The following is a 16,593-nucleotide window of genomic DNA, read 5'->3' on the forward strand; positions in this document are numbered from 1 at the left end:
CAGCGGTCATCACGGAGACAGCAGCGGATTCCTTCATCCAGTAAAGAGACACACACTTGAATGGCAATAGGGTGAAAGTGATGGATGGGAAGTGTCGTTATTTTGGACATTATTTAACTCATTAGCAAATTCTCGATTCATATTTTTGTTAAAATTATTATTAGTGTTTGTAGAAATGAATATAAGGAGCATTGTAGTGTGCATCTTGGGTAGACGATGTGTTTGTTTTTTGTGTTTCCAGAAAACAATCCTTCATTATTTCTATCTACGCCTGGTCCGAGGCTGTTCCAAATGTGTTTGCGGAATACGGGCAAATTCAAGTACGCTGATGTTGATGAATCTCTTCATTTGTTATTTGTGAACACTCGGTTACTAAATGAAGACTACTGACTGCTGAGGAGTTTAATTTTACAATTCTCTAAATTTTCCAAATTCAAAATTGATATGATTATCAAAATATTTTCCATTCCTTATTTCCTTGTGTTAAACATCTTAAATTAAATCGGAAATTCTTCACTTGAATAAAATTTTTGTTGTTGTATTGTTTTCAGTCAAGTCAATTGTGATGTTGTACAGGAAATAAAATGGGAAAAAAAAGCCACGCTCCAAACACTTTTGGACTAAACTGTACAGTCTAGGCATTTGTAATCATCCATAACACATTCTGAGACACAACGATTCATGAAAATATTCACAATAATGCAGAAAAAAGGTGTTCACATCATCAAACCCAAACAATTACACAAAACATAAACTCGGGGCAACTGAAAGCATTTCTATCATACAATTTGTATGTGCATAGCAGTGTAGTTAAAACGTCTTTTTTGTGGGGGTTGGGGGGGGCTAGGATGTGGTGTCTTGAGGAATTAACATTAGTGACACTTTTAAGCAAAAATCAGGTACCACAGCTTCCATAAAACTGCACAATTCCATAAATCCTCTGTTCGGGGTTTGACAATACTGGTGCATTCTTAACCTCTTAAACCATGGGTCCCACCATGTTACGTGACATAATCCTCATCGTCACTTGGTTCCAATTTGATGTCATCTGGGTGAGGAAGAGGAAAGTTTGGTGTTGTAGTTCTGGTACAGACATACCACTCCTTAATGTTAGGCAACTCAGGTATGGCTGGGTTGCCTGACAGCTGGCTCCTTCCTGGGGTCCTGTGAGTCTGCTGCTGTTGCAGGGCAAGGTCACTCTTTAGTCCCGAAAGAGATAGGTCCAAAGGCATTGCCAATGGAGATGAACTTCCCTGTAATTTGTGGTTTAATTTGTTGGGTGTAGTGTTATCAAAGTCAAAATTGGTGTTATTATTGCTGAATGATGGCGACAGGTGGTTAATTTTAAGGTCAAGTGGTTCAAGAAGAGGCTGAGGTCGTTGGTGTTTTTGGATGGAGTCATATAAGTCAAAGGACTCAGAGGTAGGTGATGATTTGATGTGGACTTTCATGTGCTTGCGTAAAGAGCTTGGATGTGTATAGGACTTGGTACAGCCCAGAGCCTTACAGTCATAGGGTTTTGAAGAACTGTGGACTTGTGAATGCTTCTTACGGTCACTGCTGTTGGCAAATCGTCGCTCACAAAACTCACACTGGAATGGTTTCTCACCTGCAACAAAAACAAAACAAAACAAAACAATCATACTGATCTTCAATGAACCCAAAGCTGACAGATGACATAGACTTCATTTGTTCTGAATATGGGTTAGTGTGTGTCAAAAATGGAATACATTTGAAGACAATACTTAGACCTACTTTTTATTCTGCAGCCTCATGGTATTCTTATTCATAGGATTACAGGGACCCTCAATGACAAGCACCTTGTGGCCGGACCTGCATACATGAGGCCCAGCTGGGCACAGCCCTAAGTGGTAACATTGGTCCCCCTACACATAGGCTTACCACCTGTGGGAGGGGCCAAGAAGGTCAGCTGCATATCGAGCTGCTTGGTGGCCGCAGGCAGGGACCTTGACTGCCCACCCTAAGCGACAGGGATGTGGATGGTCACTTTTCTGGCAGTGGAGAAGCCTGAGATGCTAAGTCAAGATATTGTGACTAGATATAGTCGTACTCAACACTCAGGTTGGCCTCTGGTGCCACCGACTTATTTCCTCCAGTGCCAGTGCATTGGAATTCACCCCAGGAGACAAGAGGTTAGAGTCCTTCTGCCTTGGGGTGTGGGGGTGTGTCCTGACAGCTGTTTGTGCCCATGCATCAAACATCAGCTGTGAGTACCCACTCTTTTTAAATTTCTTGGACTTCAATGCTTATATGGGCAGTGAAAGTGAGACCTGGAAGGCCGTGATTGGGAGGAACAGACTTTAGACTTTCCAACTCCTGATGCGGCTGATGTTTATCAGCATGCCAAGTGGAATGCAACTTTAGTGGTCACTGAGGCATAAAATAGAGGTTGGAGGAGTTCAGTGAGGCTATGGAGAAGTATTTCCGGATGGCTACAAGGAAATTCTAGTCCATTCAGCCGGAGTTTCAATAGGGGGAAGCAGTCCACCATCAACTCTGTGTGTTTATATTGGTGATGGGATGCTGCTGACCTCAACTGGGATGTTGTGAGTCGGTGGGGAGAATACTTTTGAAGGCCTCCTCAAATTCAACCGACACGCCTTCTGGTGAGGAGAGTCCTCTGAGGTGGGCTCTCCTATCTCTTGGGTTGAGGTCACCAAATTGGTTTAAAATCTCCTTGTTGGCAAGGCCCCAGGGGGTTGGGGTCATAAAGGTGATGTTGTGGGGCTGTCCTGGGTGACGGGCCACTACAACATCACATGAACATGACGGCGCGGGCACCCGCAGCGGCTCTTCTCTTTCTCCTGAGGAAAGAAATTTAATCTGTGCTGTATGTTGCACAAGTAGCACATTTGAGAATAAAGTTGACATGAAAGTTGACATAAACGTATGGGCCAATGCCTCTTGATTGGCATAGAGGGGTGATGGTTCCCCTTGTGAATAAGTGGGACCAGAGGTTTTGTTCCAATTACAGGATGATCACACTCCTCAGCCCTCTGGTAAGGTCTATTTAGGGGTTTTAGAGAGGAGGGTCAGTCAAGAAGTTGAATGTCAGGTTCAATTGGAACAGTATTGTTTTCATCCAGGCCATGGAACAGTAGACCAGCTCGACACAAAATTTTGACTTTCATTCCATACCTGCATAAAATTTCACAGTTCTCAAACCACTGCAAGAACTGCAATTTCATTTTATTTGTATTCGTAATGAACATACTGTAAGGAAACCAATTAGAATACTTTTGATGAAAAATATATATTTTGAGCATTTTCAAATACTTTATAACAACTAAACCTAGGGTTGCCTTTTCATAATATCCCTTTTTATGTATTGGCTTCTTGTGTTCGAGTTGTTGAGGGCGGGGAAACAGTGGTCAGTCACAGCCTAAGCGGACATTGATTGGCTGTCATTATGTTTGGGCTTGTTTAGCATAAGATGACTGGCTCCCATTGGAGTTAGGAGTGCCAGCTAAGCAGCGTTGAGGAGAGGAGAGGTGAACATGGAGGAGCATGTGAGGGTTTTCGACCCAATAAATGGAAAATTTACATTCCAAAAAAGCACTGACGGCACGATTGATGAAGGTAGTGTTGTCCCTAATTTGTAAGGAGTTTTCTTACCACCGGAGCAGCGCAAGTTTAGCCTACCACATCAATGCAAAGCACCCAGTCGCGAGTGCAGCCACAGCTAACGTTAGGACCGATAGCATTAGCAATAGAACGAGCCATAGCAGAGCTATTCAGCAAACTAAACTCGAGGAGAACACCCCGTGGACGAGTCACGAAGTCAGCTAACTTACAGCACTGTGATTGAAGGGTCTGTCTTATTTATTTTTTATTATCTGAACCAAGTTCAGTACCGTATTTTCCGCACGAAAAAACACACTGGATTATGAGGCGCACCTTCAATGAATGGCTATTTTGTCAATTTTTTTCATATGTTAGACGGCTCGCACTAAAAAGCGCAATCTACAATGCATCCACTAGATGGTGCTACGCTCCTTCCATTCAACTCGAGAGGCGTCCGTTCAACTTGGACCGCCTCTGAAAAATGTAAATTAAATATTACTGTACTTAAATGAAACTACGAAAGTTGAAAATAATGTATCAAAACAGAAAATCAAGCGAGGAAATCACAAAATAAATTCTATATCCCCCCTCCCGACAGAATTTATTTTGTGATTTCCTCGCTTGATTTTCTTTGTGGTTTCATTGAAGTAAGAATTAATTTACATTTTTCGGAGGCGGCCTTGAACGCCTCTCGAGTGGAACAGAAGAAAGCACGTACACGAACAAAGACTTACAGTACCTTTACTTGCTGAGACTGTGAAAACCATTCATAAAGTCTGCGTTTTAAAAAAATAATAAAACCACAACCACAGTTCTCATTTTTTCAACAAACTCATGTGTGTCTGTGTCTGTGTCCGTCTCCTTCCCTTCTTTTCTTCCGGTCAACTCGAGAGGCGTTCATGACCGCCTCTGAAAAACCCATTGGCATTTCCTTTATCGTAGCTCCAAGAGTACAATCAGATAAGATAAAATAAGAAAACCTTTAATAGTCTCACAATGGAGAAATTCCCACTTCACAGCAGGAAAGTTATGAGAGGAAGAAGTAGAAGAACAAAATAAATAGGAGCTGCTGGAAAGGCAGCCACTCTCGCTGCGCCATCTTGAAGTGAAAATAATACAACAAGATGTCAGTCGTAGTTATTTATTCCTTTGTTGTGTATTCACAAATGATGAAATCACAATATAAATTCTGTAGAGGCTGGGCAATAGAATTTATTTTGTAATATTCTCGCTTGCTTTTCAGTTTTGATGTATTATTTTAAATGTTTGTAGTTTTGTAGTAATCGTTAGTTTACGTTTTTTGTTTGCGGTCTTGAAGGCCTCTCGAGTCGAACGGAAGAAAGCGCGGAGATAGACAAAGACGTACCTGTATTTGTTGAGACTGTTTTAAAAAATTACCACCACAGCTTTCCTTTTTTCGGAGCTGCAACACATACTTATTTAATAAAGCAGCGACACAGTTCCCTGAACCAACAGCAAGTTATAACATTGGAAGCATGTCTCCAGGAAGAAGCCATCTTGGAGTCGACGTATTACCGTAATGACCACACAAAAGACATACCGGATTTTAAGGCGCTCGGTGAGCTTTTAAGAAGACTTTTTGGTGTGCCCAATAGTGCGGAAAATACGGTACTTGAATTGCTCAGAAAAGTGTTCTTCCTGTTTTTGACATACTGCACTTTTTATGGACCCGATCTATTTTATTTTTATTTCACATTTATTTGGAGATTTACAAAAAAAAAACCATCGATATCCCCCCTGGTGGTCGAAACTAAAGGTTGCAGGTGTGACTTGGGACTTGTTTCAAATACAGCAGAAGGTAAATGGCTAGGACTGCACTTGTTCAAGTCTGTTTAAAAAAGAATAAAAGACTTTATAATTCCACTTTTTTGTGATGTCACTCTTTTGATCTGCCTCAATAATGTAATGAATTAAAAATGAAAATAGTGGTTTTCTCAGCAATTTTTAGATGAAGTTAAAAAATAGATTAATTACAGATCATAAATTATTCCCCACCATTTTTTAAATCTCCTGACAGCACTACTTAAAATATAATGTTTGCCAGTTGATTTTACATACATTTACAATAGTTGTAGACAAGTAACAAATTACTACACATACCTGTAAATCTCTACAAAAATACTTTTATCCAAAAATATATATATATGATGAAACTTATTAAGGTCATTCTATGGGCCTGTCATTCAACACAATGTGAATCTTAATTTTTACAAGCAATGGTTGGTTGAGCCATGTAAGTTGTGAAAGAAATTGACATTGAATGTCACCATTTTCACAAACAACCTAAAGTCACGGATTGTGGAAAAAAAACAGTGCAACATAAATCAAATAAAATGTGTTCAATATGACACATTCAATTACAGGAAACATAAATTCACCTATGACAAGGATTAGTGTCCTTATAACTTCATTAATCAAAAAAAAAAAGATTAAATGTATTGTGCCATGCAATGGCGCAATACATTATCATGAAATGTTAAGGAAAGGGTTTTTTTGGGGGTGGGGGGGGGGTATAATATATTTACCACTGCTATTTGCAGGGCGTGGGGACCAGCCTGGCAAGCGAATCGTGAAAATCGTTGCAATTTGAAAATGTTGTTCACAGTTATCCTGGCTCTGTGTACCGGTGAGTTTATTTGCCAGTCTTGTGCCCTTTTGTAAATAAACATTTTTGTCAAAGAATGTCATCATTGTCAATGTTTTTGGGATCCACTCACACATCATCATGACCAAAGATTTATGTATCACTGACCTTCTTCTCAGGCAAGTACACAAACAAGTGGCCGATGGTGGAAGAAGCCACATGTTGGCAAAGCTACGTCACAAAAACAGTGTGGCAATATGAAAGATCTTGGCCAAATGTGCTGTCCGCCAACGAGTTCAGGCAGTGTCAGCAAGCAGGCCAGCAACTTAACGCGATACAGTATCTCCAGACGAGCCACCATTCACCTCAGTCAGTTGATTGTTTTGTAGCTGTGTTATTGGAGACAGATTCGTTCATCAAGACTCTACGTCACTATTTAGCACGGAGTAACCAAGTCAAAGAACTCTGTTCAGACAACGGAACCAACTTTGTTGGCACTGATCGAGAGTTTAAAAAAAATATTTGAAAAAATGGAATCACTCTCAGATCCACGATGAACAACTACACAAAGGGATAATCATGCAGGAGGCAATGAAAGATTGATTCATTCAATCAAGAAACTTCTTAACTCTATTGTAAGAGTACAAACTTTGGATGATAACGGTCTCCACACGGTGCTGTGCGAAACTGAAGCTATTATCAATAGCAGACTGTTAAGGGATTTATTCTGTACTGTGACTTTATTTAGCCCCTCTCTGTTGTTGGTTTTGTTCAAACACGAAAACAAAGAATGTAGAATGCTGTTGGAGGTATTTACTGCTCACTGTGATTACAATCACCTTCAGTGCCCCTCGACCCCCACTACCTTTAGGGCCCCCTCCAGGGGACATGTTTGACATCAAAAGAGTAACTGTTATCTCGAGCATCTGTGTTCCTGCCATCACATCAAAGATCAGACCGAAGACAATAGTGGGTAGTGGTGGTCTGGTCTCACCTCACCACTCCCAACTTTTTCCAGCTACACCGAGTCAGACGACATGTACATTCCTTTGTTTCCAGGATTTGCATGGGGTGTAACTGCCCGCCTCTCATTATCATATTGTCCCTATATATTTTCATGACTGCATTTTATCTACGCTTCCTGATGAAATCTGAGACTCACAGGAGCCCGAATCGATTCGTGTTGCGTTGTGATAAACTGAAAAAAAGACGACGTGGTGTTGGGTCTTCTTCCACCTTATAGAGAGGTAAAAGAACCTGTGTCCAAGGAGGGCCAAAAGCAAATTGACAGCTCCCCCTCCTCTACACAGACCAATAACAAAAGCATTGACAGACCCCAATGACAGAGGCTCTGACTCCCAACCATCTCCTTTTCCTCAAAGGTCAGAAATCTCCTTCTCCTGGTGTTTTTCGAGAGGAGGACATATATTCTATATGCCAATTTAAGCATCTACAAGTACATGCCCAACCTTTTTGGGAAAAGATGAACAAAGGAGTACCTAGCACAGTTTCAGGAATGCCAAATCAAAATTTAGCACAAATTAATTCCTGAAGATATTGTGCTTGTTGTGGATGGCTCTGCACCTTGCAACTCACGGATCATTGTCAGAGCAGTTCAGGATGAAAGAGTACTCGTTCACCCAGCTCAGATCAAGACCAGGACAAGCCATCTGAACAGGCCAGTCACAAAGAATTGTCTGCTTCAGGAAGCCGAGGACACCGCACGGATGACTTGTTTTGACATGACTTGACTTTGCCCATGAAACTTGTGACATTAATCCCATTCTATCTAGGCCTTGAAATTTCTAGAATCTCTGCCCTAGAGACACTAATACACCCCCCAACCCCTGCCGCCAATGCAATGGGTGTGTGGGAGCATGTTTGTCCCTCTACGGAGATGGCACCATCAACAGGGACATGTTGCTTCAACGACGGCGGCGAAGGGACTGGTTCGCAGCCTTGACCGGGTCGGGAGCCTTATTTTTAAGGTTTCAAGGGACAAGGAAGCTCAGACAAAGGCTCAAGTGACAGTCAAAACTGTCAATTCGGAAAGCTTTTTTCTTCAGAAAAAAAAATATCATTGTTTGATTTAAAAAAACAAACTTATTTCCACCAATAAGAGAAGAGGAACATCATAGCGCCCACCCATCACCATGTTTTTCTCCAATTTAAAAACCTCAACTGCACCGTCAGTGCCTCCAGCAGAAGAGTCTCCTAGTGAACCTAAAGCCTCCTGTTATATTTTGGCTCGGTCTGTTTGTTTTCAGCACCAGCCGGAATGGAGGGCGTGCCTCTTCAGCAAGTGTGCCTATGCCTTGTTAGCAATTAAGCCTGCCATGTATTTATTAAGGACAGTCAAGCTGCCTAGTCACTGTCGGATTATTGACCTGGCTTGCTGTTCATGCTCAATCAAGAAATATATTCTAGACCAGTGGTGCCCAATCTTTTTTAACCTAAGATCTACTTTTTGATCAATCAACCTCCCACGATCGACCGCATATGCACGCACTTACACACGCATGCCATGATGAGCAACAGCCATAACTGGCTCTAAAATGAACGAAACACAAGTAGACACAAGAGTTTGTGAGAAGGAATCATTGCCTACCTTCGTCGAGACCTGACGAAGCGGCATGGGATGCACTTTTGCAGCGTGTTAACTCAGTAGCTCACATGTACCATTTAAAAATGCTTCTCTCTGCCCTCCAGATTCCCATTCTTTGCCAATGCCCTCGATGAATTGTACATGAAACAAACTCTGAATGAAAATAATAACAATAAAAGATATACTGCAACAGCTCTGATCGCGAGCTGCAATTGCAGACTGCTGACCGCTCACAACTTCCGGTGAGACAAGTCACGCGCCACCGTGGGTTAAAGGTGACTTGCCTTTTTTATTTTTATTATTATTATCTTTTAAATACTTTTTGTGAAAGTGAGAGTGATCGGAAGCTAAGGGTGCAGTGTGCACTGACACAAAAATATATTTTAATAACGCACGCACACAGACACAAATTTTTGTTTTGGGGGTTTTTCCAAAACCCTGCAGACCCCTCACGATCGACTTGGGACCAGTCCGCGAGCTAAAGGTCGATCGCGATCGACATAATGGGCACCCCCCTGTTCCAGATGTTCTGTTCGTATTCATAGTCGCTACTGTTCCGATAGTTTTTGTTTTGTAAAATTTGGTTTGTTCATTAACAGCTTTTGGTTTAAGTTTTGCATATTTGGACTTTTGGTGTTTCATTTTGTGTATTTTCGGATTTCCATTTTATCTTCCCTTTTTGTTCTTATTGGATTTTCCAGATTTTTTTTTTTTTGGTGCCAGCGATTTCTGTTTACACTTTGTTCATCCTTCGTTTTTCTGTAAATAAATCTTGTCGGATCGTGATTTATCTGAGTGTGCGTTTGTGGAATCCACAATGTCATCTGGTTCGTTGCCGAACCATGTCACCTACGAGTCAAGTGAGAGGCACCTTCTATGCCACCAAAACAAGGCTTTTCTCCTCTCTATGAAGGCAACGTTGATGAATGTTACCGTATTGGCCTGAATATAAGACGGCCCTGATTATAAGACGACCCCCCCCCCCTCTTTTTCAAGACTGAAGTTTGAAAAAAGACTTTTTGAACACCAAATTAATTTTACAGAAAATAATTACAGCACATTTGAAACAAAGGATTCTAACAATATATTTGAGAGAAAAAGCATGTTATTTTGCCTCATTCAAATCTTAATATCTGAACATTTAAATATGTAAACTAAAGTGCAATCACATTAGTAAATGAATGGCTTCTGGTTTTTTAAATGTAAATTACATCATAACTTCTCCTAAGGTGCCGGTTAACCTGGCCGATCTTCGACCCACTTTTCTCCAGATTGTCGCTATGTTTCTCCATTTTCTGTTATCTCTTCTTTTATTTTCTTCTCTTTTCTTTCTTACCGCTGTTTTTTATTTTTCTTCTTCATGTTACCGCTATTTTTATTTTTATTCTTCGTGGCAGGGGTTCACTTTGGCCTGGGGAATGAAGTTCAATTCGCTTCAATGATATCTGGCGCCATCTAGCATGGTTAATGGGTATAATGTCTAAACCCCGAATATAAGACGACTCCCACTTTTTCAGTCTTATTTCAATGCAAAAAAACCCGGCTGTCTTCTATTCGGGCCAATACGGTATTTACTATATACAGTACTATATATATGTTTTATGATTAAATACATGGGCTGTTGTAATCTTCGTCTCAAATATGTAAGTATAAATACTGTAAAAATGCTGGTACCCACGTATACATTTTGGAAAATTCCTAGGGGGCGGACAAATCCACCTTTTGCGGGGGGGTTTCTGAACCACAAAAAACGAGGCATTACTGCAGATCTAATAGGCTCCACAAAAGTAGTGTCCCTCTAATGAATGCATTTTTTGGAATCAATATGTTATTGTATGTTAAGGCCAAACAAAAAAGTGTATTTCAGGTAACATGAAATTTAAGCATAGGGTCGGTAGGTAGGACAACCTTTTTTGTTTTTTTTGAAATCTTTTTTTTGCATCAAAATTTAAACAAAATAACCATAAAACATAAAACATTCTTTTTATTTAATAGTATAACTTTAAGTCTAGTTACATGTTGTAGACCCACCTACCTTGGAGTTTTCTACTGAAATTCTTGTTTTTTCTCCTTTTCTGAACGTGCTGCTTTCATCATGACATCGAATAAGTCTACACTTTGTTTTTGCCATTGTTTCCTGTGTTTATTCCATACATCTAAATCGAATCGATCTTAGGTCAGGTAAAGTATTTAAAACTTGAAACACTGACATATCCATATCATCAATGTTGTAGATTTCACCGTTGGCACATTGACACTGTGCTATTTTCACGTGGTTTATACTTGGCCCGTGGTGTTCATCAAATAGTTCGCTGAATTTTTTCGATATATCAATGGATGCTATTTTCTTAACATTATGGTGCAAGCATGACTGTTACACAGAAAACGCGGTTTAAACTGTCGTCGGAGATCGCGGCCGCCGCCATGATTCAATGTTGTTGACAGACGACAGGGCAAACGACGCATGCGCTCAACGTGAATATCGCAAGAGTTTGCACCGATGTAAACCCTCGACACAAAAATGTAGAGGGTTGTTTGAAAAAAAAAAAACTTTACGGTCGGCATTTTCGACGTAGAAATTCTCGGTCGGTTGCGTTACCGGAAACACACTATTTTTTTTCTCCGCCTAATGGAACCCTATTTTCGTGCTGAGCGTCAGTCCAGGGTAAAGCGTAGTTAGCTGTGCACATGGGTGGAGTTATCTTTGTTTTGGCATTTTTCTACACTTTTTAGACACTTGGGCATAACGGGGTGTTTGCACCTTTGTGGGATGGAAGTCCTTCTTTTCCCAGCCTTATTTGTGCTATGATGTTCTTCTTGTCGACACCATTCTTGACATTGCGGAAACAGTGTCATATTTATGAATGAAATATGATGACTTCCACCACGCATGTCAAGGAGCACAGAATTTGTCTGCATGCAACTTGATCAAATCCACCCAAATCGTGTTACACCACCTGCGCTGTAAAATACACCTCAATTTAGCCAGTCAAAAATGTCTACTTTTTGCAACCAAATTGTGAGTTGCGCCGATGGGAGTGACAGTCGCACCATCCAAAATGCTCAGCGAGGCACAGCATGTCCACCATATTCAAAACACGGCATACTAGACTTAATGCCAAGCACAGTCGACTTTCTGATACCAAATGAACACGTGCGTTGGGTACACAGTAGCTCTGTGCAGCAGAACCCCCAGAGACAGTGGCAGAGCTAAATGGCGGCCAGGGGTGGTGCTAGCCACCCCTTGTTTCTTACTCTGCGGCGGCACGTTGACCAAATGCAGACGAAAATTTAAATATCAGTGATTTTTCTGCCATTTTCACATTGATGTAGACCCCTAAAATACTTTGCCACATTTTTATACTAACTGCACTTTTTTATATTAACTGCATGTTAAAAGAATAAATAAATAAAATCTTAACATTCAAATATTACAGTCAGTTTCAACAAAAATCATCCAATCCATTGTAAGTGAAAAAAAAATGGCTAAGAAGTAATTATTGTCATAGCATCCACAGTCATGGTTTCAAGAACTAAAATAACACGTACACCAATCCTGCACACACATGGTCATGATACAACTGGGAACAAACTGAAAAACAGTTTGATTTTTTTTTAGAAGGAAAATACTTTTGTGTCATTGAGTTTTTTAGATATGATAGGAATGAAGGAGCTGTTGATCATAGCTGGCAAAATGGCCAGCTGTAACAACTAATCTTGGGTGATTGCTAGAAAATCAATGCAAGGCATAGAAGATGCCTATGAAATAGTACACAAAAGCAAAGCCACTTCAAAGAAAATTGCATTATTTAATAAATTAAATTCAGCGGAATATTGCTTTTTACTTAGATTTGTTCCTGCTTTATTATGAGTGAGATAGGCATTGTTCTGGATATGTGTGAATTTTATACCATGGTACTCTTACTGTGGATGGTATGATGAACAATGCATACACGTGGCCACCCATAGCCACCCTTCATTGAGGTTGTGAGTCACCCTGGCCAACCCTGCCCAGAGAGGCACAACACGCTAGATTAGACTTGCCCAAGCATCAAAATGAAGTTGCAATGTGTTAAATAAAAATATTGTGGAAACACACTTTCATTTGTTATAATTCCACTCTATTAGTCACTGAAAAAAAAATACACCAACCTTCTGAAATGTTTAGCATCTTATTTTCAGATCTGAAAGGGATTAACAACGTTCGTGTTTTTTTAAAGCATATTTGCTCTTATTTAATCAAAATAGTGATGGTCGTAATGACCACATGTTCGACTTAATAATTCTCATCCCATCATTATTCCTAAAAAAACCCTAAAACATATCATACTATAAGGGACACATAAGGTATTATAAAAATAAAGTATTGTTAAAAATGGATGTACAGTGATCCCTCGTTATGTCGCGGTCCGTTTATCGTGGATTCGGTGCATCACGGATTTTTTCAAACATATTCATCAAAAAAAAAACATTTTCATATACATGGAGTGCAGTACTGTATATGTTGCTCTATGTGACTCGCTGTTGTTTTGCAGCTCCTCACGGACTGTTTTCAGACCTTTGCGGACTTAAATTCTTTTTTTACCTCTATATGTTAATTGTTGCTACTTCGCAGATTTTCGTTTATCGTGGGTAGTTTTGGCCCCCATTAACCACGATAAACAAGGGATTACTGTAATTAACCATTTACAGTACACATGAATATGTCCCGCAGGGTGGAACGCTCTCACCGTCCATGTTTGAACAATCCACACATAATTCCAATTATTTATACTTAAGGTCAAGAAAAAAAGAGGGGATGTTGTTGAGGGGCACTAAATGAACCTGTACTGGCAACACTACTTGTAAGTATGTCTTTGCTATTGGTTAGTTGGTTAGTTAATTTTTGCCACCGAAGCAGAAATTCACTACAGTGGATTTCTTTGCAGGGAAAACACATAAAGCAAAGTTTCACGCAAGATTCTTCGACACTCGATAACATTTCATCCATCCATGAGGCCGCCATCTTGCATGTCTTGTTTTTTATTATCATTGTGCTCTGCAATTGCCGATAGGGCAGTGCTTCTCATAGGTCAAGATCGAACTCGCCGTCTTACATAGCATTTCTGATTGCCTAGGCTTGGGCAGTTGTTTCTAAAACTAAATATCTAAATATCCATACATCCATCCATTTTCTAATCTGCTTATCCTCACAAGGGTCATGGGTATGCTGGAGCCAATCCCAGCTGTCTTTGGGCAGTCTGACCTGTTTGCGAGCCAATCGCAGGGCACACATAGACAAACAACCATTTGCACTCACAATCAGACCTAGGGACAATTTGGAGTACCCAATCAACCTGCCATGCCTATATTTGGAATGTGGGAGGAAACCGGAGTGCCCAGAGAAAACCCACGCAGGCATGGAGAGAACATGCAAACTAAGGAGCCGGAATCGAACCCTGTACCTCTGCACTGTGAGGCCAACCTGCTAACCAGTAGCTCACCATGCCGTAAAACGAAATATAATAAAAATAATGTGCACAATTCCGGCATGCAAAAAGCCACAGTAGTAAAGTTAGATATTTTGCTAATTGTTTTATGAAGGTTTGACTTCCATCCCTTTGCTGGGTCATTTAATGGCATTATAAATCCACAGGGCCAATGGACAATGAGCTTTGAAATATTCTAAACCACTACTTGAATAGTTTGGTGCAGATCATAGGTAAGTTACACTTCTGCAGCTTTAAATGAAAGATTTCAAGATTGAAAATTAGTTTTGGGGAGGGAATTTACATCCATCCATCCATCCATTTTCCGAACCGCTTGATCCTCACTAGGGTCGCGGGGGGTGCTGGAGCCTATCCCAGCCGTCTTCGGGCAGTAGGCGGGGGACACCCTGAATCAGTTGCCAGCCAATCGCAGGGCACACAGAGACGAACAACCATCCACGCCCACACTCACGCCTACGGACAATTTAGAGCTTCCAATCAACGCATGTTTTTGGAATGTGGGAGGAAACCGGAGCACCCGGAGAAAACCCACGCAGGCCCGGGGAGAACATGCAAACTCCACACAGGGAGGCCGGAGCTGGAATCAAACCCGGTACCTCTGCACTGTGAAGCCGACGTGCTAACCACTGGACTACCGGGCCGCCCAGGGAATTTACAATTTGATTAATTCACTATTAGCAGCATTCCTAAGGTTCATTCATTCACAAATTAAAATATGATATATTATTATATTTTAAAGACTTTTTCTTGCCCTGAAATACCAAGATCCACCTCATATGAAAAAACAGACACAATGAATATGCCACAATAAATGAATGCCTATTTTTTTGTAGGAACGTACAGTAAGTGCAAAGGGCTGATGTGAAACATTAGTGAACTGTGCCATTTTATACATGGGGGAGATCCTACACATTGGGGATGTTTTTGATTACTTCTTTACAGTCACTGGCTGCCAGTAGGACACTAATTGCATTACTACAACGTTATCAAAACAGAATCGTCCATCCTACCAGTGTGCGTGCGAGTGTGGATCTTGAGGTTCTCGGATCGTGCAAACATCTTGCCGCAGTTGGGAAATGCACACAAAAAGGGCTTCTCCCCGGTGTGCACACGGATATGGTTGATAAGTTTATATTTGGCTTTAAAAGCCTTCCCTTCGCGTATACATTCGTTCCACATGCAGACATGACTGAGGGTGTCGAGCCCTGTTGCTACGTGCTCGGCGGTGACGTGGTCTACTAGGTCGTGCATGGAGCTAAAACTTTGGTTGCAGACAAACGAAGCCATCCGCTCAAACCTCTGTCTTGAGGAAATTCGGCCTGTCCACTTGCAAACCAGCTCAGATTTGACAGCGGGGCCCCTGTTAGTATTCAATAAACATTCCTTTCCTTCACTGGTACATCTGTCGGTAGAGGTGGAAATATTAACAGCTCTCCTTTGGGGTAGCGAAATGATGCTTGAAGCTCCGGAGTTGTTGTTACCCAGCGGAGCTACGAGGCCATTGTGCCTGGTAACCACAGCTACCCGCCTCATTTTACTGTCGTTAAGACTGTCCAGCCAAATCTCCCAAATTGATAAATCCCACCGAAAGGCGTCCTTTGCTCCAAAGTCCGTATCCGTGTTAAAAGCACAGTGACGAGGAAATCCAAACTAACTCGTCCCCGCGAGCTCAAGCCTCCATAGTTTTATTTACTGTGCAAAGGAAGGTGAATGGAAAGGGAAGGAATAGCAGTCGGGAGGCCGCGATCCAACACTATTGTTCGGCGTCCTCGTCGTGTCTCTCACTGCTGCGAAATATATCCAATGTATTCCAGTTTTTAAAAAAAATATAGACACAACATATAATTATTTCAAAATATGTACAGTATAGGCTCTATGGGATTCAATACGACCGGGGGTTGGGGCACCATTCTGTCCATTCATCCATTCTCTGTAAGCCTTATCCTAACTGTCAGTTGCGGAAGTGCAGCAGCCTATCCCAGCTGGCTTTAGGCGAGAGGCAGGGTACACCCTGAACTGCTGGCCAGCCAATCGCAGGGCACAAATAGACAAACAAACATTCATACTCACATTCACACCTACGGACAAATTAGTCTTCAATAACCAACAATGAATGTAATCTGAAAGGAAAATTGAGTACCCAGGGCTGTCCCTGACCAAAATGGGGCCCCTAAAAAACTTAAATTTTTCATGCACCCCAATTTTTCGGTCGACATGGGGAGCTGCGGGTCGAGCTTTGGGGCTTTGGGCGACATGTGAAGTGCTTGTCGGAGCTTTCGCACATTATGTTATTTCGTGCTCAAGTGATA

At 41.2% G+C, this 16,593-nt stretch overlaps 1 protein-coding gene across 1 annotated transcript; it reads right to left on the bottom strand.

The window, feature by feature from the left end:
• Nucleotides 1-610: 610 nt before the first annotated feature.
• Nucleotides 611-16,208, bottom strand: LOC147199583 (uncharacterized). The gene is made up of 2 exons (XM_086122160.1): nucleotides 15,295-16,208; nucleotides 611-1,609 (listed from the first exon to the last, which is right to left on the bottom strand). The coding sequence occupies exons 1-2, from the start codon at nucleotides 15,815-15,817 to the stop codon at nucleotides 1,002-1,004; spliced, it is 1,131 nt and encodes a 376-aa protein (XP_085978286.1). The 5' UTR covers nucleotides 15,818-16,208; the 3' UTR covers nucleotides 611-1,001.
• Nucleotides 16,209-16,593: the final 385 nt, after the last annotated feature.

The sequence above is a fragment of the Hippocampus guttulatus genome, chromosome 10, assembly GCF_054856545.1.
Source record: "Hippocampus guttulatus isolate MCC_2025c chromosome 10, RoL_Hgut_1.0, whole genome shotgun sequence".
Classification (NCBI taxonomy): domain Eukaryota; kingdom Metazoa; phylum Chordata; class Actinopteri; order Syngnathiformes; family Syngnathidae; genus Hippocampus; species Hippocampus guttulatus.

Excerpts from the sequence above, each read along its gene's own strand:
- LOC147199583 (XM_086122160.1), bottom strand. The coding sequence starts at position 15,817 with ATGAGGCGGGTAGCTGTGGTTACCAGGCACAATGGCCTCGTAGCTCCG. Across the intron at positions 1,610-15,294 it reads CCACACTCGCACGCACACTG|GTGAGAAACCATTCCAGTGT; the intron begins GTAGGATGGACG and ends TTTTTGTTGCAG.